The sequence below is a fragment of the Molossus molossus genome, unplaced genomic scaffold, assembly GCF_014108415.1.
Source record: "Molossus molossus isolate mMolMol1 unplaced genomic scaffold, mMolMol1.p scaffold_m16_p_20, whole genome shotgun sequence".
Classification (NCBI taxonomy): domain Eukaryota; kingdom Metazoa; phylum Chordata; class Mammalia; order Chiroptera; family Molossidae; genus Molossus; species Molossus molossus.
In genome coordinates this window covers 23,851,394-23,877,031 of record NW_023425356.1, presented here as the reverse complement: position 1 = coordinate 23,877,031, position 25,638 = coordinate 23,851,394, and the positions used below count along the sequence as shown (strand labels likewise).

The following is a 25,638-nucleotide window of genomic DNA, read 5'->3' as shown; positions in this document are numbered from 1 at the left end:
TGATAGGTCCAGATTCCATTTTGAAAACACTTCCCTGGGGGAGTTTCTCCAACATCTCGCTCTCTCTGTCTCTCTGATTCTCTGTGTGTGTGTGTGTCCCCCCACCCCTAAGGTTGGACAGTCTCTATAACAAAAATTCCTCTTGCTATAGTTAAAGCCTCTTCAGGACCAGTTAGATTGGAATAAAGAATGGAGATAAAACATGCAAATTCCATTTCCTTTGAAAGAGACCTACGTCTTTGTGGATATTACATGAATAAACTCATCAGTTCGTTATTACCATTCTGGGACGATAACTGGGGAGAACAGTTGCAGAAATCCCTGTGAAAATCTGCGCGGGGAGGGCAGTCCCAGCAGTTTCCTGCAGAGCATTCTGGTTCCTATTGTTACCCTGTATTTTTAGACTGGGCTCCACTAAGAGCCCACCTCCTTCTGTTGTTGGTTGAAAGGCTATTTAACACGGTCCTGATGAAAGGAGCACAGCAGAGAGAGGGACGGGGGCTAACCCATCCAGGGTGCTGCGTGAGTCACCTGACCCTCTGCAGAGGGACACCCATTAGCAACATCAGGGCTCTTTGTTCCCTTTCAAGATTCCCACAGTGAGAGTCACCCATTTTTACCACAATGGTGACAGGATTTATTCTCCGGCTGTCTGCCTCCACCCACTCTCCATGCTGAACCCTCAATGGTGTCGTTCTCCATTGATTATGGCACAGGTGCCGCCTGGCTCTCTGGCTAGGATTTTCTTGCAATTACATTGTTTCCTTTGCCATCCCCTGGCTCAGTGGAAGGACGCTCTTACAGACGGGATATTACAGACAGGTTGACAGAGGAGGTGATTGCCGAGGGGCTGGCATGATGTCCAAAGGAACACAGTCAGCTCTTGGAAGAGGTTTGATTCTTCCTCCCAAATTCATGCAGACAGAGTTTTTTAAAAAAATCTCATAACCCCACTATTTAGCAACCGAGGGACACAACTGTCACTTTAAGCCATAGGAGAGGCGTTGAGTCAATTTCAAGTTAGAGGGGCCCCGGTTATTTGTAAAATGCATATCAGGGTCTCTTGCTCCCTTTCGAGATCTCTTTTGTTAAAAAAATTTTTTTTAATCCTTACCTGAGGATATGTTTTTATTGATTTTAGAGAGAGAGAAGGACAGAGAGAGACAGAGAGAGAGAAACATCGATCAGTTGCTCCCTGTATGCACCCCGCCTGGGGTTCAAACCCAAAACCTGGGCGTGTCCCTGACTGGGAATCAAACCCGCGACCTTTTAGTGCATGAGCCACGCTGCAACCAGCAGCCACACTGGCCAGGGCTTTTGAGATCCTCTTTTTTTTAACCCTCACTTGAGGACATTTTTGCATTTATCTTCAGAAAGAGTGGGAGGGAGAAAGGGAGGAAGAGAGAGAGAGAAACATTGATGTGAGAGAGACACATTGACTGGTTGCCACCCACACGACCCCAACCCAACCGGGGCCAGGAATGAACTGCAACCAAGGCACGTGCCTTTAGCGGGAACTGACCCCGGGACTCTCTGGTCCATGGGCCAATGCTCTAACTGCTGAGTCAAACCGGCCAGGGCTTGAGATCCTCTTTAAGACTGGGTGACCGCCACCCATTCTTTACCACAATGGCCTCGCCCCACTCTCAATTCTCAATGCTTTTACTGTTTCTGTTTTTAAGTCTGGGGTATTGTTCAATTGCCAGTGAGTAGGGCTTCTAGAAGTGCCAACAAGGAGAATCACTTGTTCAACTTGGTCTCTGGTCACAGGCAGATGTCTATTGAGCCCTCCCTACCTGCACCAGCCACGAGAAGGGACAAGACTGATCCCTACCCTGCAAGAGCTCTCAGTTTAAAGCAAGTGTTTTTTTCTTTTTAAATTGTGGTAAAATACACATGACATAAAAGTGCCATTTTAACCATTTTCTGTATCTAGTTCACTAGTGTTAAGTACATTTGCACTGTAGTGCAACCAATCTCCAGAACTCTTTTCATCTTGCAAAGTCGAAAATCTATTTCCCATTCCTTCCTCTCCCAGCCCCTGGCAACTACGCTGTTTTCTGTCACTATAGATTTGTCTACTGTAGGTACCTCATATACGTAGAATTGTAGAGTATTTGACTTTTTTGTAACTGGCTTATTTTACTTAGCATAATGTCCTTAAGGTTGTAGCATGTGTCAGAATGTTCTTCCTTTTCAAGGCTGAGTAATATTCCATTGTATATGTACACCACATTTTGCTTCTCCATCCATCCATCGGTAGACACTTGGGTTACTTCCATCTTTTGGCTGTTGTGAATGATGTTGCTATGAACATGGGTGGGCAAACACTTCTCTGAGATTTTGCTTTCAAGAGTGAACGTTTGTAAACTCCCAGAAACTACATGCAAAATGTGGTGTGTGAGCATATCTTGTCTTGGGGGAGGCACAGACAAAGTCACCCACATCTATCCAAGCTGGACTGCTTATGACCTGGGTGACCCTTGGTAGCTCACATGACTTCTTGGAGCCTTAATCTTCTAATTTGTAAGATAGGGATAATGACAACATCCTCCCAGAATTTGGGGGAAAATTAAACTAACATAGCACAGTGATTAAAAGCATGGTATGACAGGGTAATTAGGCCCCCAAAATATCCAGGTCCCAGTCCTTGAAATCTATGACTATTACCTTATATGGCAAAAGGAGCTTTGCAGATGTGGTCAGATTTCTGGATTTTCTGGGTGGGCCCTAAATGTAATCACACGTGTCCTTATAAAATCGAGGCAAAGGGAGATCTGACTACAGAAGAGGAAGTAGGAGATACGATAAATGCAGCCAGAGGTTGGGGTGGTGGGAGGCAGGGCTGGGAGACGAGGAATGCAGGCAGCCTCTGGAAGCTGGAAAGGACCAAGAACAACCCCCGCCCCCCCGAATCTCCAAAATAGTCAGGCCTTGACTTCAGTCCAGTAAGACTGATTGTAGACTTCCTGCCTCCAGAACTGGAAGAGAATTAAGTTTGTGTGTTTTAAGGTTACTTATTTTGTGCTAATTTGTTAGCAGCAGTAGGAATGTAATACACATGGACTCTGGAGCCAGATTGCCTGGGTTTGATCCAGGCTTCATCACTTACCGGCTGTGTGACCTTGGGCAAGTCGCTTAACCTCATCGTGCCTCAGTTTCTTCATCTTTAAATGGGGAAAATAATAAGGCCCGCAGCACGGGGTTGTTAGGAGGGTTAAAGGAGCTGATAGTTGTAGAGCGCCGAGGACAGTGCCTGGAGCCTAGTAGGTGCTGTGTACTTACATAGATTCCTACGTGGCACGTGGACACACCTGGCTCACAGGACAGCGCAGGTGGACATGGCGTGGTTTGGTGGCTTTGGTATGCTCAGCAGAGCCCATTGCCAAAGGCAGGGGAGTAGCTGGTGCCTCGCAGGAAGACTGTTTGGTTCCAATAAAGCACAGATGCCGAAGGATGAACTTCAACATCTGTTTCAGTGAATGCCCCGCCCTCTGCTCTCCAGTTTTCCTTGAAACATTAATAACTGTTATTCCCAAACCAGAGTCATGGTCAGATTCGTTGGAAAAACTGCATTTCAAAGCTGACTGGTTCTCTTTTCCTTGGGAATTCTCAGAACCTTTAATATGTGAAGGAGCTGGGTGAATCTCCCAGAGACATTTCCCAAACATTGACCACAGGACCCTCTGTTTATGGAGCTTCCCAGAGGACTAGTGTTTGGCAGATCCCACTTCAGGGCAAGTCTGGGAGCCCAGGTCTGCCATGGAAAGGGAAGAAGGTGGGCCAGGCTATCTGAGAGGGAATATTAGGGTCTTCTTCTATATATTTGCTTGTTTGTTTGTTTATCTATTTATTCATTCATTCATTTGCTGGTTCAGTCTTATCTTTAAAACATTTTTTATTGTTGAAAGCATTACAGATGTCCCGCATTCCCCCCACCCTTTAACCTCCTCTTCCCCCTCCTACCCTCTTCCTGCTTCCCCCAAACTATTGTCTGTGTCCACTGGTTATGCATACATGCATATACGTCCTTTTGTTTATCTCTTTCCAACTCCCCTTCCCTCTGAGGTATGTCAGTATATTTCCTACTTCCATGACTCTGGATCTGTTTTGATCAACAGCTTATTTTGTTCATGATACTCCACAAATAAGTGCAATCATGTGGTATTTGTCTTTCTCTGACTGGCTTATTTCACTCAACATAATACTCTCCAGGTCCCTTCATGTCATCTCAAAGGGCAAGAGATTTTTCTTTCTTACAGCTGCATAGTACTCCATTGTGTATATGTACCACAGCTTTTTTATCCACTCATCTACTGATGGCCACTTGGGCTGTTTCCAGATCTTAGCTATTATAAATAGCACTGCTGTGAACATAGGGGTACATATATTCTTTCTGATTGGTGTTTCAGGCTTCTTAGGATATATTCCTAGAAGTGGAATCACTGGGTCAAATGGCAGTTCAATTTTTAATTTTTTGAGGAAACAACATACCGTCTTCTATAGTGGCTGCACCAGTCTGCATTCCTACCAGCAGTGTACCAGAGTCCCCTTTTCTCCACACCCTCGCCAGCACTTGTTTGATGATTTATTGATGGCTGCCATTCTGGCAGGTGTGAGGTAATACCTCATAATTGTTTTAATTTGCATCTCTGTGATGATTAGTGACTTTGAGCATTTTTTCATATGTCTCTTGGTCATTTGTATGTTGTATTTGGAGAAGTGTCTATTCAGGTCTTCTGCCCATTTAATTGGATTATTTGTATTCCTTTTGTTGAGTTGTATGAGTGCTCTATATATTTTGGATATTAACTCCTTATCCGATGTATCGTTGGCAAACACCAGGGTCTTCTTTATCTGACCTTGGAACTGACTAGAAAATATAGCTGATGCTGCAGTATATACATAACCCAGATAGTCAAGGATTAAGGACAGACCCACCTCTGATATCTTCAGGCCTGGGCCAGCCTCAGACGGAGGCACCCAAGCCCCTATCTCTCAGCCCCGAGCATGCCCCTCCTTTCTTGCCCTCACTTATCCTGTACCCCAAGGACTCTTGTGGACTCAGGCCCAAGGTCTATCCACCCCCCACCCCCCACCCCCAGAAGCACCGTGGCCACCTTCAGGGTTAAGGCTACACCTACAAGCAGCCATGGTTTGCCTGTTACAGGACAGATGGGGGAAGAGGTGGTGAAATCCTAGAAGCAGGCTCAGATAGGGAATTTGGGGTCCTGGATATTCGAAGGATGGATTACAAGGTGGGGGTGACAGGGCCCCTCGATGCTATGGGCTCCTGGCTCCATGGGGAGAGGTGTGCCCAGAGAAGGGATGGAGCACAGCCTTCCAGTGGGGAGGGGTCAGTGCAGGAACTGGCATCTGGGTCCAGGGCAGGACCAGGTGTGGGCACTGCAGTGCAGTGTCACAGGACCCTGAATTACAAATAGTAATCATCCTTTCTCTGCCTGTCATTGCCAAGCGGGTCACTTTCATGGCCTCATCTTTGTTTACTTCTCTTGACTTCTAAGCTGCCAGCTGCGCACAGAAACTTGCGCCCTAATCTCTGTGGTAACCCACGGAGTCTGGCGCTGTGCCTGGCGTGCTGTGGCCAAGTCCTGGTGAGTCTTCTGCTGACGGATGTGACTCTCAGCACCTACGGTGTAAATGTGCACAAGAGGTGGGCCCTGAAATAAGTACATTCAGACTACATTTCACAGGGTGGTCTGTAGTCAGAAGGGCTAGGAAACAGGTACTAGAACTGGCCTTGGTGGTGTGGGAGCCCTGAGCATTGAGGTCAGTTATTAGCATCTTCCAGCTGGGATTTGTTCGCACAACCCTGGGGTGGGGCCTCCTGGGGGCTTTGCAGCTCTGCACAGAAAATTACAGGGTGGGGAAAGGACTCCGGAGAGTATTGTTCCTCGAACGGGCGTGCTTTAAACATCCCCATTAGGCTCAACTAGCGGCTTTCCCCAGGACAATTAAAAAATACTTTATTGGGTTTTCAAATTTACAAAAACAATATGGGCTTGTTTTAACACAGAGATGTGATCTAATTATTAAAGAAAAAATTAATCAATAGTTTCCCTGCCCTCCCCCCCCCAACCTCCCCAGAGGTACTGTTAATTTAGTGATTAACCAGAAGGCTTTACCACCTTGTGTGTGTGTATCCACGTAAAAAATATACCAAGCTATATATACATATATGGGGACTTTTTTTTTATAGGTTGGCGTTTGTTTTGTTTTGTTAAAAGAGGAATCACACTGTACTCATTAGACTGCAAATTTCTCTCTTTCCTTAATATATATCATAAACATTTTCTAAAAATAGATCCATTCATTTTAATGTTTTTTTAAATTGATTTCAGAGAGAGGAAGGGAGAGAGGGAGAGAGAGAGAGATGGAAACATCTATAAGAGAGAACATCCATTGGCTGTGTCCTGCATGCCCCCTACTGGGCATCAAGTCTGAAACCCAGGCATGTGCCTTGACTGGGAATTGAATCAGCAACCTCTTGGTGCATAGGATGATGCCCAACCAACTGAGCTGCACCGGCCAGGAAGTTCACTTCATTTTAAAAAGCAGTCAAGACCTGGCCGGTTTGGCTCAGTGGTTGGAGCATCGTCCTATGGACAGAAGGGTCTTGGGTTTGATTCCTGGGCACATACCTGGGTTGCTGGTTCGATCCCTGGCAACCAATTGATGTGTCTCTCTCGCATGGATGTTTCTCTTTCTCTCTCTCTCTCTCCCTCCCTCCGTTCCACTTTATCTAAAAATCAATGGAAATATTCTCGGGTGAGGATTAACAACAACAACAACAACAAAAACCAGCCAATAATGTTCCACTGTATGGGTACCATTATTTATCAAATGTTTTCCTATTGACATGTGTTCAGATTGTTCCCAGGTCGGTGTGTTTTGTTTTGTTTTATTATTAGCAATTTTTATTGGCAATTCTCTTTAAAATGTTATTTGGTTCTTCCTCTATCTTATGCGTATGCTGCAAAGACTATCCCGCCTTGAGAGAATTCTAGAAATGGTGAACAATTAAAATGTTTTTCTTTAGTCATGCTGACATGGTTTTGTTGCCTTGTCACCTTTTCAGACTACTTGCCACCATTTCTGCATTCATTTGGGCAGCCTGTGTTTCTTGAACATGGTGCCTAGTAGACATTCTGTCTTCAAAGAGCCCTGTGGGAATGTGGACGCTGGGTCCTGGGCATGGACAAGCAGGCGGACAGGCCTGCTGCAGCCGGGAGTGCAAGGGGCTTAACAGCTGAGTGTGGACTCTGGATTCAAATCCTGTCACTACCACTCACTTGCTATACAATCTTGGGGAAGTTGGTTCATCTATGAAGCAGGGAAAATAACAGTACTTTTCTCGTGGGGTTGTTGTGAGGACTAAGAGGGTTAATGTAAAGAAAGATGCTTTTGCCCTGGCCAGTTTGGCTCAGTGGTTAGGGTGTCGGCCTGTGGTCCAGAGAGACCCGGGTTCGGTTCCTGCTAAGGGCACGTACCACAGTTGCAGTTTGTCCCCGGCCCTGGTTGGGGTCGTGTGGTTGCAGCCAGTCAATGTGCCTCTCTCTCTCCCTCTCGTTCTATCTGAAGATGAATGCAAAGCCATGTCCTCGGGTGAGGATAAATAAATAAATAAATAAATAAATAAATAAAATAAAAAATAAAAATTAAAAACAGAAAGAAAGAAAGAAAAGCGCTTTGGACCTAGCCAGCAGTAGGAACAACCAGTGGGCTAAAGTTGCTGTGTGCAGGGCCCCCTCCACTGGGGGTTAGGACAGTCCTCTGAGGGGGATCAGCTGATTCTTGAGCATGAACTGAAGGTTATTTTAGTCATTAGGGGAAAAGCAAATGGTCCCCACCCACCATTAACACCAGGTCCTGACTTGGTTCTCCAGCAACTAAGGTTGTTACAAAGTCCAGAAACCTCCTTATTTTTATTTGCAAAAACACCCTCTGAGCCTGAGTTAAAGAATCTCTCTCCAGGGGCAACCAGGTTGGCGTTACAGCGGATCAGCAGGGGTCTGGCAGCCCCAGTGATCACACTGTTACTCCACAAACATTCAGCAGGATCCATCATGTGTCAAAACGAAAGAGCAACTTACCAGAAACTTCCTGTTGAGAAGACTATTCTTCTCACCCAAGACTTTGCAGGTGCCCAGAAACCTTCTAACTCCCTGATCTGCAAGGCACACAGAGACCCAGAAATACCCACTGGCCTGACCTGAGGTGGGCATACACCCTGGGTTGGCCCACCAAGCCCACCTCACACAGCCTGGGACCAGGACACAGTGGTCAAGGCTGTGGACTTTGGAGGATGTCTTCCCTGGTTTTAGAGCATAGATCTGCCCCTTATTAATTGTATGGTCTTTAGAAAATTACTTAATCTCTCTGAAGCTCAGTTTCCCAATCTGTATAATGGGAATAATGATACCTCTCTCACAGACCTGATTAGAACTAAATAAGACAATGCCTGCAAAGCACAGGGCATGGGGCCTGGACTCTGTGAGGCTGCAATCCCTCGTGTCTGATGGGGAGGCCACCCTGCTCCCTCCCATCTCCCCTGTCATTGGGGCTAGTGCTGCAGACCTTCTGGCTATTCAGCTGCTCTTTGAGGATTGGCTCTGTGACAGCACAGGGACAGGGGAATCCCCAGGGAGACACTTAACCCTGTCTGGGGTTGGGAAGAGGCCAGTTAAGACGTGTGAAAGGGAGATGCTTGATCTAGATCTTCAAGAAGGAGAAGGAGCTCTCTGGTGAAGAAATTAAGAAGAGAGAACAGCTTGTACAAACGCCAATGGAACAGAAGTTCAGGGATCATGGGTGACTTGGTTTGGCTGGATTGAGATGCTAGGTTGGGGTGGTGGCTGGGGCTGTTCAGAAAAGGGCCTTTTGGTCAAGTACAATTAGAGGGTTGTACTTGATACTGACTGCTCTGGGGAGCCACTGAAAGGCTCTAAGAAGGGAAGTAACACAGTTTGGTTTTCATTTTAGCAGCAGAGTTGAAAGTGGATGGGGTGGGGCATGTTATGATACCTGGGTGTGGCCACTGTAACCCAAGTGTTGGATAGGGTCACCTTGCCCTTACTGCTGCAAATAGAATCGGGCGTGAACTCTCACCCCACACAAGAAGGGGACCCACGTCTCTCCACAGGTCTCCAGGGGTTCTTGGGAACGTTTATTTCTCTCTTGGCAGCTCCTCTGATGAGTTGGCAAACTCTTGCTTCTGCTGAATTCTCCGGCTCCATTCTGCACATAGTGACCTCTGTGGGCACCGGCTCCCCTCCAGGTCGCTTTATCTCCATAGGACCCACGATCAAGGTCTTTGGTTGGCTGACTTTTCTGTGGGTTGAGAGCAAGGGAAACGGGTGATGCTGCTGATGGCACAGCAAACAACATGGCATTGAACTTTGCATTCTTGTTCTTGAAAGTCTCATGACTGCTCTGCTGCCTCTAAGTGGGCTCTATCCTCCCTCCTGTCTTGGGACTCCACAGGTGCTCCTCGGCCATTTCCCCTCTCCCCTGATCCCTCAGCCCACGGTCCCAACCTCCAAAGTTCCTGTTCATTTCTAGGGCAGCTTTGTGTCGGTCCCTTGTGCCCCCACACTGACTTCGCCCAAAGGGAATCTTCATTAGCAAATATGCTTAGGCATATAGGTGGCTCCTAAGCAAAGATGTGGGAACTCTGCCACCAAACCTACCCCGAGGGGGTGGGACAAGGAGGTCAGGAGAGATGATGCGTGAATCATGTCTGTGGACCCGAAAGCAGCCGCCTCAGTGCCACAAACAGGACAACTTGGGTTGTAATCACAGTGCGGGTGCAGACCCAGCCTATTCTAACTGTATACTGCTCCTGCGGTCAGTGAAGACTCCTCTGAGAAATTAACATTTGAAGAGTGAGCTTGGGTTTTTTTTTGTTTTTTTTTTGGAATAAAACCAAGTAAAGGCCAAACTGGCTCATCCCCAGCAGATGGTTCTGTTTGACAGTGAAAGGACCTGGGACCTGGGACCAGATTGGATGCTGCAGGGCCCTGGAAGATTGACTTAACCTCTCTGCATTTTAGTTTCTTCTTTTGAAAAATGGGCATGATATCACTTTCTTACAGGAAGGTTTTAAGGTTTAAATGAGACAGCATGTACAAAATCACCTGGCTTGGCCTGTAGTTGGGCTTTGGTGTACTTTTGACACTCGAGGACTCTGCTATAGACTGAATTGTGTTCCGCCAAATCCATATATTGAAGCCCTAACCCAATGTGGCATATCTGGAGAAAGGATCTTCAGGGTAATTAAGATTAAATGACATCACAAGAGTGGCCTAATCTGATAGGACTGCAGCCTTATAAGAATAAAGAGAGAGAGCCCTGGCTGGTTTGGCTCAGTGGTTAGAGCGTCAGCCCACAGACCAAAGAGTCAAGGGTTCGATTCCTGGGAGGGGCACATGCCTCAGTTGCAGTTCGTCCCTGGCCCTGGTCAGGGTCATGCGGGAGGCAGCCAACTGATGTGTCTCTCTCACATCAATGTTTCTCCCTCCCTCCGACTCTGTCTGAGGATAGATGGAAAAATATCCTCCAGTAAGGATTTAAAAAAAAAAAGGAGAGAGGGAGAATGAGACCTCTGCCACGTGAGAACACACTGAGAAGGTGGCTGTGTGCAAGCTAGGAAGAGAGCTCTCACCAGAACCGACCCTGAGGGCACCTGGATCTCAGGCTTCCGCCTCCAGGACGGTGAGAACAAAGTTCTGTTGTTTAAGCCACTCAGTCTGTGATACTTTGTGATGGCAAGCCAAGCAGGCTAACGCAGTTATGTATCTAAACTGTGACAGTCTGTCTTCAGAAAGTGGTGACAAAGTACGCACGGCCCTTTGCGTGGGCGTGGGCCTGTGGTCTCCCTGACCCTCGATGCAGCCCCTTGCGTGGCCTACAAGGTCCCAGTGATCTGGGCTCTGCTACCTTCTTGGCCTCATCTGGTACCACCCCCATTATTCCCCACATTGGCCTTCTTCCTTTCATCTTTCAAACTCTCCAAGCTCCATCCTACCTTGGACCTTTGCAGGTGCTGTCCCCTCTGCCACTAATGCATACCTTTGCAGCACTTACTTTCGCTCAAAGGTCTGCTCCTCAGAAAGTCCTGACCAGGGTGCAAGCCTAAGACAGCTCTGCCTCTACCCAGACTGCTCTCATTTCCTTTGCCCTGTCTTAGTCTCTTCATTGAGGCATCACTCAATGAAGTTAAATGGCTCACCCATTTATTATGTTTTTCTCCACTAGAATCTAAGTTCCATGACGACGAAAGCCTTGTCTACTTGTTCTTGCTGTATCCCTAGAGCCCACCATGGTGATCGTCACATAATACTGTATGGATTCAATCCATACTAAATGAATGAATGAATAAATGGGTGAGTGAATGAGTGAATGAATGAATGAATGAACCAATTGATCTGGGTAAACTCCATGCCTGTGCATCCAGCATCTCTTGAACAAGACCCAAACACTTTGATTTCCTGCACCACACCTTATCCCTCATTCCAACTAGAAGCTAGCTAGTTCATCCAGTGGTTTACCAACTACACAGTTCTGTGGAGGGGTACGGGACCACCACAGAGAGCTAGGCTGGAGGAGGTGATGAATGAGTTGGTCTTTGAATGCTCTCTCTATCCTTTCATCTAGGACAGCTCTGAGTTTATCTGTTTCCACATTGGGCGTATATGAAAAATCTCATTAGAAGAAATGGCTCCACCCCGGCTGGTGTGGCTCAGTTGGTTGGGCATCATTCCATGCACAGAAAGGTCTCCTGTTTGATTCCCGGTGTGGGCTTGATTCCCAATAGGGGTCATGCAGGACCTCTCTCTCTCCCTGTCCCTTCCTCTCTCTCTAAAATCAGTTTAAAAAGCCCTGGCCGGTTTGGCTCAGTGGTTAGAGTGTCGGCCTGTGGTCCGGAGAGACCCAGGTTCGGTTCCTGCTAAGGGCACGTACCTCGGTTGCAGTTTGTCCCCGGCCCTTGTTGGGTTGTGCGGGTGGCAGCCACTCGATGTGTCCCTTTCACGTCGATGTTTCTCTCTCTCTTTCTCTCTCTCCGTCCCACTCTATCTGAACAAAAAATGGAAAAATGTCCTCAGGTGAGGATAAAAAAATAAAAAAATAAAAAATAAATAAAATAAAATCGGTTAAAAAGATATTAAAAGAAAAGAAGAAGAAATGGCTCCACCACTAAGAGAAAATGGAAAACCACAAATCGGATCCAACCCCTCATGTTAAGGATCCTGAGGACCAGAGAGGAAAAGGGACTTGCCCACTCATAGCAGGTCAGTACAGAATCCCCAGTGGGCTGTGGTCAGAGGTCAATAAATCCTTGTTATGTCAGAGAAGAGAACTGGCTTCCTCAGCTGGTATGACTTGGCTTTCATTCTCTAAGAACTGGGGACAGGAAAGGATTTGTGATCACCACCGGTCTCTGGCTGTCCCAAACAAACTTCAGACTCAAAAGTCCCCGTGGGTTCTCATGCTCACGGCAGAAGGCTGCAGGTGAACTGTGCCAGGGGGCACGCAGGAGAACCCTGGCCTGGCCAGGCCAAAGAGCTACCATGGGACATCACGCATGGCCAAGTAAATCCCAGCTCAGTAAATCCCAGCAGTTTCAGACGGGGAGGATTTCTTCTTCGAAAGACACAGCGCTGGCTAGCATGGACCCCAGCCCTCTGACAGTCTTAGTGGTAGAGTCAGAGACTTACCTGCTGGCCTCTTGTAGAGGTACCTTTTTCTACCTTTGCTTCTCCCCTTTCTCCTTTTCTTCAGCTAGTTCTGTGGTGCATTTGCTGACTGGAAATTTTATGTTAACCATTACTGCAAACCCAGGAGTTCATTTCATCACTGGCAATCAGCTCTTGTCCTTGGGGAAACCTAATTAGGTATTATAGGACTTTTGATGTTGTTTCCATGGAAACCCTCGTAGTAATGGTGTACATGCAGAATATATGATCCAGGGAGGTTGAAAAAAATAAATATATTATTACTGGATTTTAAGAAAATCTTTCATTTTTTTCCTTTTGCTTTTTTCTGCACACACATGTATATTTTTAATGATGGAAATTTTCCCTGGAGTTTTTCTCTTACAGAGAGAGAACAATAGAGAATACAAAAGACCTTTTCTCTCCTGTAATTTAAAAAAATTCATAGTTGCACAAGAATGAACGTTTTTCAGATTGGTCAGAATGTCTAAGCAGGATCTCCCCTAACAGCCGAGAACATTTTAATTAAAGATATTGCTTAAAGAAAGAACCTGAAAGGCATCAGGCTTTCAAAATAGAATGGGGGAAACTACTGAATCCAATGAATCACTTCCAAACTTATTTACCAGGAAAGAAAAAAAAAAAGGCAGGTCTCCTATGTGCTTCCAAGGAAAATGCAAGGGCTCATGGAGCCTGGTGTTCAGCCCTCTGTCAGCTTCACACCAGAGGCTCCGGGCCTGTCCCGGCCCTGAAGCTAACACGGTGGGCTAACAAATTCCTGTCTTGAGGTGACCAGATGGCCCTTCAGAGTTGGCCCCCATGAGGAGCTGTGAGAAAGGAAAAGGGAAGGATGCAGACCTGGTCTGGCTGATGGAGGTGCAGATGGAAGGTGCAGATTGAGAGAGAGAGAGAGAGAGAGAGAGAGAGAGAGAGAGAGAGAGAGAGAGAGACCGACCTGTTATATAGCCATGTGCCACAGCTCAAATTCCAGGGTTTCTGGAGATCCTTAAATAACTGGAGTTCTTTTCTCTGATATCGCTAATTGGCCATTCAAGGATGGAATACCCACAGCTGACCTCTTTGCTAGCTGCCAACTAATCAATTTACTCCCCAAATTTCTCAACAAGATCACTGTTCCATGGCTCCCTGCTGTTCTTCGCTTTCCCACACTCAGTAAGTTCTTTCTGCCTTTGTTCCTTGGTTCAGTCTACCAGTGGACTTCCTCACCTGTGAGAAACACTTTGTATGCAAAATCATTAAATGGCTTGCAAAATAACGTTTTAAATCCTTAGAGGTATTCTTTGTTATACAAAATGATGTGGCCACTGCCTTTGGATCATGACCTCCTCCCTATCCAGTTACCCAGTTACTTGAGAAAGACTGGCCAACCTTGACTGAGCAACTGTGTGGGGTGGGAGGGTGAGGGTGGGCATTCCTGAGAGGCTGAGGCATGAGAAGCTAAAAGGGAAATGTTGGGCAAATTACCCAACTCTTCTGATACATGTGCTAAGTAAGTGCATGAGCTAGTTTTGTTATGCATTAGTGTATTTTTTGTTTGTTTTTTTAATCCTCACCTGAGGACATGCTTAGAGAGAGAGAGACAGACAGACAAGACAAACAGACATCGATTGGTTGCCTTCCATGTACTCCCTGACTGGGGATCAAACCCGCAACCCAGGTATGTGCCCTGACCAGGAATCGAATGGGCAACCTTTCAGTGCTATTTTGCATTAGTTTTGTTGCATAACAAAGTACCCTGAAAAGTAATGGCTTAAAACAGTAATCATTTCGCTCATGATGTGGGTCAGCCACCTGGGCTGGGCTCAGCTCAGGAGTTCTTCTGTCGGCTCACCTGGGGTGTGCTTCTGTCATGCGGCTGGTCAAAGATGGCCTCGCTCACGCGCCTGGCTGTAAACTGGGCCACGTGTCCACAGCAAGCTCCACTGCAGTGACATCTTCCAAACCTCTGCTGCAGCACATTCTCTAATGTCCCATTGGCCAAAGCAAGGCGCATGGCCAAGTTCAGACTCAAGGGGTTAAGAAAGACACTGCACCTCTCACTAGGAGAGGCAAAGTCACATGTGAAGAAGCAAACAAGCAAGATGGGGGGGAACCTGTGGCCACGTGGACGAGTTGCTGCCCCAGGTCCATCTGATACAAGCCTTCCAGGCGCCACCGAAACCCTAACCTGGCCAAGAAGCTTTCTAAGGTGGGCCTAATGGTGCCTGCCACGCGAGAGCTGTTTGAAATTATGAGCTGATTCATGGGATATGAATCTGATTCATATTTATATCACCACAGGGTCCTCACCTCGTTGGTTCTTTTTTATTGAGGTATAATTGACAACCAAAATTGTATATATTTAAAGTGTATAATTGATAATTTCACATACATGTACACACTGGAAGTGATCTGCACAATAAAGCTAATAAGCACATCCATCACTTCACGTCATTGCCTCTTTGTATGTGTGAGAACACTCAAGATATACTCTTTTAGCACATTTCAAGTACTGGTTGGTTCTTTCTGGTTGTTTTCATTGAGTTGAGTTGAATTGAATTGAGTTGGGAGCTTTCTCATTACAAGCTCCTGGAAGGCAAGTTTGGGATTGCACTGGCACATCAGGTCTCCTTTCCAAAGCTCTCAGAAAGATACGAGCAGACTGACGTCCTGCAGGCTCTCAGCTGAGCGGCAGGAGGGCTAGGTCTGGAGCCAGCTCTGTTCAGGGCACTCTTTAAGGAAAGTGTGGGGCTTGCAGGAGACCACAGGCCCTGGCACTGAAGCATCTTCAGGCTGACCATACCCCTCATGAGTGAAATCACTGTTTTAGGCTTAGAAGGCAGAAAGACTCAGAAACTTGGAGAATGTGGCTTTCCTTCCCCACCCAGGGAAGCCAGCACACAAGGGGCAAAGCCAGGCCAGGTCATGAGAAACCTTGTTTGTCAGCCCCAGGTCTCTGAGGCTTCTGCTTCATGATAGTCCAGAACGTGCCAAATCCTGTCCATGTCACCTCGTTACTCTTCCAAAACCCACCAGGGCAGACAGTTGGGCTGCTCTAGACCAGGGCGGGGCGGGTGGCCGAGAGGTAGGGGAGGACAGCCCTTCTTGGAGCTGCTTGCACACCCCCTCACTCTTCTGGTCCAGAGCTACTCAAGATCCTGGTTCTAGATTAACTCCAGAACTTCCCGGGACAATCGATTTCAGATGGACCACTCTTTGGGACTAGGAAGGTGTCCTTCCCATGGCATAAGCTGAATCGTCGGGGACTTCACTAGTCACAGGCTTAGGAATGAGTTTTCTTTACATGACACAATCATATTTACTACTTTATTCACTGAAATTCTATTGACTCCCCACTGTGTGCCAGGCACAGCCTCAGGCATTGGAGAGAGGCAAGATGAGCCAGACGTGGGTCCTGTCTCCAGAGAGCACACGTGCCTTAAGAACATACACAAGGTGGGAAGTACCAGGCCAGAAGGGCTGTATAAGACCTCAGAATTATTGCCCTGGCCAGTGTGGTTCAGTTGGTTGGAGCATCGTCCCATTTACCAAAAGGTTGCAGATTCAATCCCCAGTTGGGACTTGTATAGGAGGCAACTGATCAACGTGCCTCTCTTATCTCTGTCTCTCTTCCCCTTCCCCTTTTTCTAAAATCAATAAGCATATCCTTGGGTGAGGATAAAAAAAAAAAAGACTACAGAATTATGGTTCTTTGGAGCAGGAAATACCTCATCGAATCTACCCCTCATTCCTCAGAGGAGGCAACAGCCTGAGAGAGAGAGCTTAGACATCTAGAGACACTCAGTAAGTGGTAGTTACTAATTCACTAAACAAGCATTTATTGAACATCTACTATATACCAAGAGCTGGGCTGGCACTGGAGATACCACAGGGAACAAGGAAGACACGGTCCCTATCCTTTTGGAGGTTCACCTGTGACTGTTGAGTCCCAATCTTGGCTGCACTTTAGAATCAGCTGGGGAGCTTCAAGGAAAACCTCAGAGCCAGGGCCGATGCTCAGAGACCCAGATTTGCTGGAGCTAGGTGGCCCAGGCATGGGTATCTCAAACACGTTCTCCAAGTGATTCTAATGAGCAGCGAGGCCGAGGACCACTGCTCTAGGGGAGAGAGAGACAGAAACCAAGTGAACGCAAACACATTCACTGAGATTTGTGATGTGTAAGGGATGAACTGGTTGCTGAATGAGGACACAGCAGGGTGGGGTGTCTGTTACCTGATATGCTTAGAGAACTGTGTTCTCAGCAGTAGAATCTTCTGGGGCATATCGCCCACCCTGCAGATCCACAATCCCTGCATGGGAACCCAGCCCCTACCAAGCAGAGGTTCTCGATGTGCAAGATAAAATGGTTATCCACCATTCATCCACCCCCACCCCAAGTACTGCCCGCCCTCTGCTGTTTATGAATGTTCCCCAGGGCACCGGCTTAATATCCCTCACATTTTTAGAGTAGTTAGTAAAGCACATTCCCTCTTATTATCTGTAATATTGGATCCTAATGCTAATCCCAAGAGTGAGCTGAGTCAAGGTTATGATAGTCCCATGACAGAGATGTGGAAACAGGCTCAGAGAAATGGTGTGACCCGCCTAAGATCACACAGCTAATAAATGGATGTGTGAGACCTCAGTCTAGCTCACCAGCTTCTCCCTCCACCCTGCGTGTTGCCCCCACCCACATAGCACCAGGAACCTGAAACAGAAGCAGGGCACCTGAGAGGCAGTGGTGACACTGTGACACCGTTTAGTCCAGAACATTCCTGTCAGGTTGGGCCGTGGTGATGCGTCCCCCCTTTAACTTGGATGGCATACAATCTCCTTCCCCATCAGGGACTCAGAGGAATCTGTGACTCGTTGCTTCAGTTCCTGCCCAGAGTGAACCCAGTTACTATAGTAACCGGATGTAATTCTTTATTATAGATAGGGTGGGTGGTTTTCATTTTGTATTTAAAGAGTTCGTCCAGCCAGCTATGTTGCCATGGTTTGGCCTGTTGGTGGCAGTTAGGAGCAGAGGGGACCCTTTGAGCAGCCATTAGGTCTTTTCTGTTCCCACAGATGGTGGAGACATGTGTCTGGCTTAGCTGCACTGGGGAAGGAGGGTGGGGGTGTCTAGGCTTGGTGCTGTGTTGGGTACCCTCTCCTGTTTAGAGAGTGCACCTTCCTAATTAGAACCACCTGAGGCGAGGCCGGCCCCTCAGCCAGTTGCTCTCGCACTGACTCCCATGGATCCCTTCCATGATCCTCATGCTCAGAGCTGTTTTGTTCAACCCTGAATGCTCCTGTTGGGATCTCCTTGAGAACAAAGTCTGGGTCCTTCCCCATAAATAAACCCCAGCACAAGTCCGGGCTGGGCATACAGCAGGTGCTCAGTAAATGCTTGTTTCAGCTGCTTTGCCCTTCTCCTGGCATGACAGCAGGAGCCTCAGCCTCATGGAAGGTTAGGGCTGGAAGGGAGCTCAGTCCAGCACTTATTTTATAGAAAGACTGAGACCCCATATATTAATAATGCTGAAAGTAATAATAGCTAATACGAACAGAGTGTTTACTGGATGCTAGGCAGGAGTCCATGAGCTTTGTGTATGCTCATCGGTTGCAGGCTCACAGTGAAACCATGCAGCTCCAGGTGTTATCATTGTCCCAGATGAGCAAACTAAGGCACAGAGAGGTTCACAGGGGTACCCAAGGTCACAGAGCTAGTTGGTGTTAGGATCGGGAGTCAGACCCAGGCAGTCCCTCTCCAGGGCCCATGCATTAACACCCCGTGCTCTTTGTGAGAGCAAAGCACTGCCAGCCGACACTGTGGGTTCCTCCTCTGATTGGGAACAGGAGTCTGTGCCAACCTGTACCAGCTCAATCATAGAGGAAACATAACTTTTCATCTCCAGATTCCCCTCCAGGGCTTAGTTCAGGGCCTGGCAGGAGCTTAGGAACTTGGTTTTAATACAAATGTGCTGTTCCTCCTCCTCCTCATGGAATAGCCATTTTGGGAGCATCTTAGAGCAGGAAGGGACCTTGGGAAGCAAGGTACAGAAATAGGGCGCCCCCAGAGTGAATGTCTCAGCCAGGTGTACCCACTCCCCATCCAGGGCGCTCACCACAGGGGGCGCCAGAGAGGGCCCGAGGTGCGTCAGCTGCCTGACCTCCGCGGAGCACTGTGGGTTCCCTCTTAGCCACACTAACATGCTCTCCGCTCCCGCAGCTCTTCGTGATCGACAATGGTGCGGACGACTGGCGGATAGCCATGACCTACGAGCGCATCCTCTACATCAGCCTGGAGATGCTGGTGTGCGCCATCCACCCCATCCCCGGCGAGTACAAGTTCTTCTGGACGGCTCGCCTGGCCTTCTCCTACACACCCTCGCGGGCGGAGGCCGATGTGGACATCATCCTGTCCATCCCCATGTTCCTGCGCCTGTACCTGATCGCGCGTGTCATGCTGCTGCATAGCAAGCTCTTCACAGACGCTTCGTCCCGCAGCATCGGGGCCCTCAACAAGATCAACTTCAACACCCGCTTCGTCATGAAGACCCTCATGACCATCTGCCCTGGCACCGTGCTGCTGGTGTTCAGCATCTCGCTGTGGATCATCGCGGCCTGGACCGTCCGCGTCTGCGAAAGGTATTCCTGCGGGTCGCGTTCTCCACTCAGCCCAGGTCTTCGGAAACCAGAGCCCTCACAGGGGAGGGGAGGGAAGAGGACCAGGGTGCCAGGATGTGTATGCCTGATGGAGGAGATGGGCATGTATCCACGCACCTCAAAGGAGAAAATGGGAAAGGGGAGGGCCCAGTCAGGCTGAATATGAACTGCAACGTGGAAACATTGTAACCAAGGTAAGCTGGGAAAAATGCATGTATAATATTACTCATTTTCTGTTCCCTCTTTGTAAACCAAAATATATCAGCGCATTCTGGTTACATCACTAACCATTCTCAGGTATAACATTATAATTTTTGAATTATCCCTTCCTATTGGAGATGACCTATGTATGCTCATTAACATTTTAAAGGCTCTGAGAAGTCCTACAGTAATGAAACTGGTTTGACTTTATTTAGTGCAAATTTTCTCAAAAGTATTTGCCCCCAAACCCTTTTCAACGTATAACACTGCTGATGCCTCACTCCTCAAAGTTTGGTCTATAGACCGGCAGCATCGGCATCCCTGGGAACTTGTTAGAATACAGAACTGCAGGCCTCACCCCAGAACTACTGAATGGAATTTGCATTTTAACAAGTTCACTGGCTGATTTGTATGCACCTTAAAAGTGTACTGGTGGGACATACTTTGGGAAACACTGTTTTAAGGAGGCTGGTGCTTGGGCAGTGACTCGGAGAAGCAGCCAGCAGGAGAAGGGGGGTATGGCCTAATAGATCCAGGGCTTTACCTCAAAATGCCAGCCCCTCAGAACTGCCACCACCAAGCTCAAGGGTAGGACCATCTCCTTTCGCCACCACCCTCAAGCTGCCCTTGATGACACCTCTCCTTTTCAGGCTGACCCTGGATATTCATTTTAATCTTATTTCAAGGGTAGAGTCTAAACACCCAGGTTAGAAACCTGGATTCTGTTTCTAAGTAGCTGCAAGACCTTGGGCAAGTCACGTAACCTCTCTGGCCTCTGTGCCCTTATTTTAAAATGAGGGTCTCCTAAGATAAAAGGAAGATATGTTCCCTTAAGAGGTTATTTTTATTATGTTGGGAAGCTTGGTCAAGCATCCTGTTATTTACATGGATCCTGGTAGTCACTCTTAATTCATCAACACATACAGCAGTATTGCCAAATCTTCCATGCACAGTGTTCATCCCAGCAGGGATAAGCGAACGAAGTCTGGAGGAGAGTTGCCTGAAAACATCTCAAGTGGATAGTTGAGCCAGATTTCCCACCTATTTTGAGATGTTCTGTTTACAGACATCTCTTTCAGATATTTGGCCAGGAGACACGCAGTCAGACTAGGCGGGCATTCTTCGGCAGCAGGACAAGGGCCCTTGAGCCTGGCAGAGTCAGTCTCTGAGAGCCAGTGCAGAATTGGGGAACACTTTTCACATACATATCCCCAGGGGACACAATAATCATTTATTCAGAACTCTACCAATTACTTAGCCGCTGACATCACAGCATCTGCTCTACTTAAGACCACACTTCACGGTGCCCCATGAATCCTTTCTGGTAGGCAGATGCTCTTTCTGCCTGCCAGAAAGCGTGTGCTTGGGATCCGGTCCCAAAATTCTTATACTACTCCTAGCTGAGCAACATCATGCCAGTCTCTTTACTTCTCTGGGCCTCAGTTTTCTCATCTGCAAGCTGGGAGAGTAATACCTACTTTACAGAATTTGTTGTCAGAGTTAAACAAGATGGTGTGTGTGAACTGTACATTGAAATACAATATAGTGAAAATTAATAATAGGAAGAGCCTTTGACAACTTGGGAATTTCGTGGGTGCCCTCTTCTAATGCGAACAAACTGTGCTCTTCCTCTTTTCCTTTCTAAATGATTGAAGCCGAGTCTTCTAACAATAATTGAATCTGCATAGCCCAGTAAGGTGTTGAAATCTTCCTCATCCTCAAATCAACACTGTTTGGCATGTACGGTCACCCAAAATGGGCTGAACGTGGGGCAGTGCGTGCCAGTGCGATTTCGTCATTTATTGAATGCATAACAAGAAGTGACTATTTTTTACTGGAAAAGCAGCATGCTTCAAAGTGCATAGTTTGCAAAGTGCTCTGTTGCACTTTATCTGGCACTGAGTGGCCCCGCAAGGCTCTGTCCGCAGACATGACTGACAAGCCCCAGCCGAATTCTAGCGCAAAGGCCCGGAGAAATAATGAGCACGTCAGAAGTTCGCCTCAGGTTTTCCTTTCTCTCATGAAAGGCCCTTCGACCAAAAGGCTTCTACTTAGCTCTAACATGAGGTATATTAAAGCCACGGGGGGTGTTCTCACTGCTCCTGTTTTTCGGGAGTTTTTTGTGAGAGGCTTCCTATGTGTTTCTCTGTTTCCCCCGTAATAACCTAGGATAGAGGCAGCATGACTCTCCAATTTGGAGCCGAGGACAGGCCTGTAAAGGCACCAGTCTGAGATCACAGCTAGTAATGTGAAGCCAAGACTTGAACTTCTGACTCTGAACTTCGCATTTCTGTCACCACCCCGGGCTGAATCCTGCACGTACAGGGAAGCTGTGGCCTAGACTGCCCCGGCGACTTTCCCCATCTGAGAATCTCAAAGCCTCCGAGACTGCACTGAAATCCCAGTGTTGCTGTTTTGTCTCCTCTGATGTCTGTGCTCTAAACCGTTCTACCACAGTGTCTTCGGGGCTGACTTCACGTTAGATTCTAACAGATCCATGCGCAGTGGGTACCGCGGTGCATCCCCCAGATGCTCCCCCTAGGTCCAGGCTCTCATTCCCTCAGCTGGGATTGTCTGTGTGGCCGGCCCTCTCCCAGAATTGCCCTGGCTGAAGGGAGTGGCCTCAGCCAAGGTCAAGCTCCCTGGCCAGGGCAGCAAGCGCACAGCCCCTTCCCCTTCTGCAGGACAGCTCTTCAGGGCCCCCAGCCCTGTCTGCAGGGCTCCCGGGGGGATGCCAGAGGCCTCCACTGTGCTGCAGGCGCTCCATCTCACCCCCCTGCCCGGTCCCACTGCCCTCACGCCCCCCGTGTGAATCCCAGCACAGCCCCAACAAACTTCCTGCGCCCCAATTTCAGCGTCTCAGAGACTCTTTCCCAGGAACCTGACCTATAGAACTGTGAAAATGTGTATGAATAAGTATTTGTTTTCTTAATCAGGCAACATGCTTCTCTTTAAAAGACCAAGCAGTTTCTTTTAGAATGAATATTGTCCTTTCCCAATGTCAAATAATAAGCAAGATTGGCAGAAACCTCGAGACAGGAATTTATCAACCTGAGACTGGACAGCTACTGGAAGGGGGGCTGCTCGGGGGACCGATGCATCGGACACATTGGACTGGGTGGGAGGGTGCTGTGGGCAAGGTGACCTTGATCTCTCTCAGCCTGATCTGATTATGATTCTGTCACCTTAGACGGCAGAGAGGGTAAGTGACTTGCCCAAGGTCACACAGCAGCATGACAGGTTCTAGGAAGACTCCTGCCTGATACTCAAAGCAGGGCTCGTTCGCGTTCCAGGTGGCGTCCGTCAGCCTGGACTTATCTCGAGTTGTATATACACCTTCTGAAGTTGCTATGGAAATCCTGCTTCGGCAAGATGCATTTTGAAAGACATTTCTCATGTCTTGAGCTGGCTTTTATGTGGCAATAAAGGTTTTGCACATTTCCTCCTTCCAAGTAGGGAGGGAGAATGAGTAATTCCCCAGAATGGCCTGCTGTGGGGAGGGCAGCCGCTGGTCGCTGGGAGGGCGGTGACAGCGGCAGCCTGTTTTCCTTGGACCCCAGTGAGGCATTACATCATGGGTTCCGAAGCCTGACAGTGGTGGCACTCTGGGATTCTCCTGGCCGCCTGCCCGGCTCCCACAGGCTGCCCAGAGCCTATCTGAGGAACCTCCTCATTAAACACTGTCACACGCTGAGCAGCCTTCCTGGTGGAGGGACCTTCACAGCCACAGTCCTAAGGGCAGCAGGCTGGGGAAGCGGGCCTTCCTGGCACGCCCTGAGTGGAGGTCTGCCAGCTCTCGTGTGTGTGTTTATCTCTATTGGAGGAGCAGCAAGCCTCCTGTGACATTGATAAAACGGGCCGAGTCTTGGGAGCAGCGCTAGGCTTTGTAAATGACCTGACAGCCTCTTGAATGGATTCCCTCTGGACCCTTCCTTCCTGAGGCTTGGCGTTGTACACATGGGCTGTCTCTGTATCTCTAGCCTGTCAATAGGTCTCTGGAGAAAATTATGAATTTTCATCTTTTTCTGGTTACTTGTGTTATAATGAGACACTTGATTCTGGAGACCCGGGCCCTAGAACTGGAGAAAAACAATAAGTGGCCCATTCTTTCTCTCATTAAAACAGAGCCACCCCCATCCTAAGGGAAACAAAAAGGCTTCCTTCCTCCACTCTCTTCTGCCTCCATCTCAGACACCCAGCTCTGCAGCAACCAGAGGCAGGAAGCAAGAACCTCCCTCCTCCCACAAACTCCTCCCACCTCTGGCGGGGCCTTCAGCTCCGAGGAAGCAGTAGGGGGACCATCTACAGGATGAAACACTCTGCATCAGGAATGCGAGCCCCCAGGTAGGGCTTGTGTGCTGGGCCGAGCTAAGCAGAACCCTGAGAACCATGGGCTGAGGACTGTGGTTTTCCACGGCCCCTTGGGTTTGAGGCACAACCTCCACTGTGGACCACATGTGGGGACCCCCAGAGCAACGGGAAGAAATGATCAGAACTTCTAGTCATAGTTATTTTTATCTAAAAATTAGCACTGCTAATATTTTAATATGCAGGTAGACAGTAATATGTGGGTGCGATTTATGATGAACATACATGTAGTAGCAGGGGGGAGTGCATGCTCAAACACACTTCACTGGTAGGAGTCCATGATTTTAAAGGTTTGTAAACCATTGGTTTGGGGTATCAGAGGACTAGTTGACAAGTGTGTCCTGCCGCATTGAATGAAGCCTGCTAGATCCAGGAACCCTCCCCTCTAGCTAGAGAAAGAAGTCAGCTCGCTGTAGGGCGGACGAGCTGCCTCAGGCAACCCTGCTGCCCAGTGCCCGGTCTGGACAGATCACTGTAATGCCATGATGAATTTCATGGCAGGGGGTAGGAGGAAAGTGAGGAAGGGAGAGAGGACATGAGGGAAGGGGATCCTACATGAGGCCTTTGAAACAGATGTGCAGTGTTAAGAAAGAGGAAAATAACCCTGGAGATGCAGGAGAATATTTAATTATGAGGAACAAAAAGCAACCTCAGAAGATGCTTGGGCACCCCTACCAGGGTGCAAGAAGATGCGGTCTCTGTGATGGAGAAGACTGGGCAGATGTGCAATGAAAACGTATCTGTTTCACACAAGCATAGAGTTCCAGAAAACAAAAATTGTTTTAGCAAAAAGAAAACCCACAGTGGGGCCACTGAATGTTTGAAAATGTGGAATGTGGAGGACAAACTTAAAAGTTCTCTCTGAATGTAGAAGCCAAGAAGAAAGACATGAGAGAAGAGAGTGATTGGGACCCAACTCAAGGCCATAGAATAAAGACAAAATCCAAGAATTGGAGGAAAAAAACAGAATAATTTGGGTAAAAGCATAATCAAGGACATGCATGAAGAAAACGTTTCCAGAATTTGCCAGCTGAGGGGCAGTGGGGAGGTTAAGATTAGGCAGATCAGGAAGGCTTTCTGTTTCCCAGTCAGAATGCGGAGGGTATTTTTTTCTGGAAAATTTACTGAATCACCAGGTTAAGCAATCCTAGAAGCACACAGGCAACACAGTGCAGACTTTCCCTCCGGAGACGTTAGGACATTACTGCCATTCACATGAGGAAACAAGAAAAGCAAAAGTCGTTCGTGGAGTTTTATGGACTCAGAAGGTCAACAACCTATATCGTTGGGGGAGCTCGCCTACCAGTTGTCCAAGGGATGAATCACAATTAAGATCTTCAAAAAAGAACAATGTGAAAGAAAGACAGGCGGACAGCATTGAAATCTGGTAACATCAAATTCAGATATTTAAGCATGGTTGCAAATCTAAATTCTAGAAAAAGCAGATTCTGGAAAGAGTAACTGTATGAAATAAAAATAATAATTCCAGCCTGGCCAGTGTGGCTCAGTGGTTGAGCGTCGACCCATGCACCAAGAGATCGCCAGTTCGATTCCCTGGTCAGGGCACATGCCCAGGTTGTGGGCCCAATCGATGTTCTTCCTCATTGATGTTTATATTTCTCTCTCCCTCTCCCTTTCTCTCTCTCAAAAATCAATAGACACTAAAAACAAAACAACAACAAT

At 47.8% G+C, this 25,638-nt stretch overlaps 1 protein-coding gene across 2 annotated transcripts in view; it reads left to right on the top strand.

The window, feature by feature from the left end:
- The window catches only part of KCNN3 (potassium calcium-activated channel subfamily N member 3), a 150,994-nt gene that overhangs the window by 76,178 nt on the left and 49,178 nt on the right, over positions 1 to 25,638 (top strand). The window contains exons 3-4 of one of the 2 annotated variants that reach the window (XM_036273620.1): positions 18,950 to 19,368; positions 23,048 to 23,056. In XM_036273620.1, coding sequence (XP_036129513.1) covers positions 18,950 to 19,368; positions 23,048 to 23,056 — 428 coding nt within the window. The remainder of the gene's footprint in view (positions 1 to 18,949; positions 19,369 to 23,047; positions 23,057 to 25,638) is intronic. The other variant, XM_036273618.1, reaches the window with a different exon arrangement.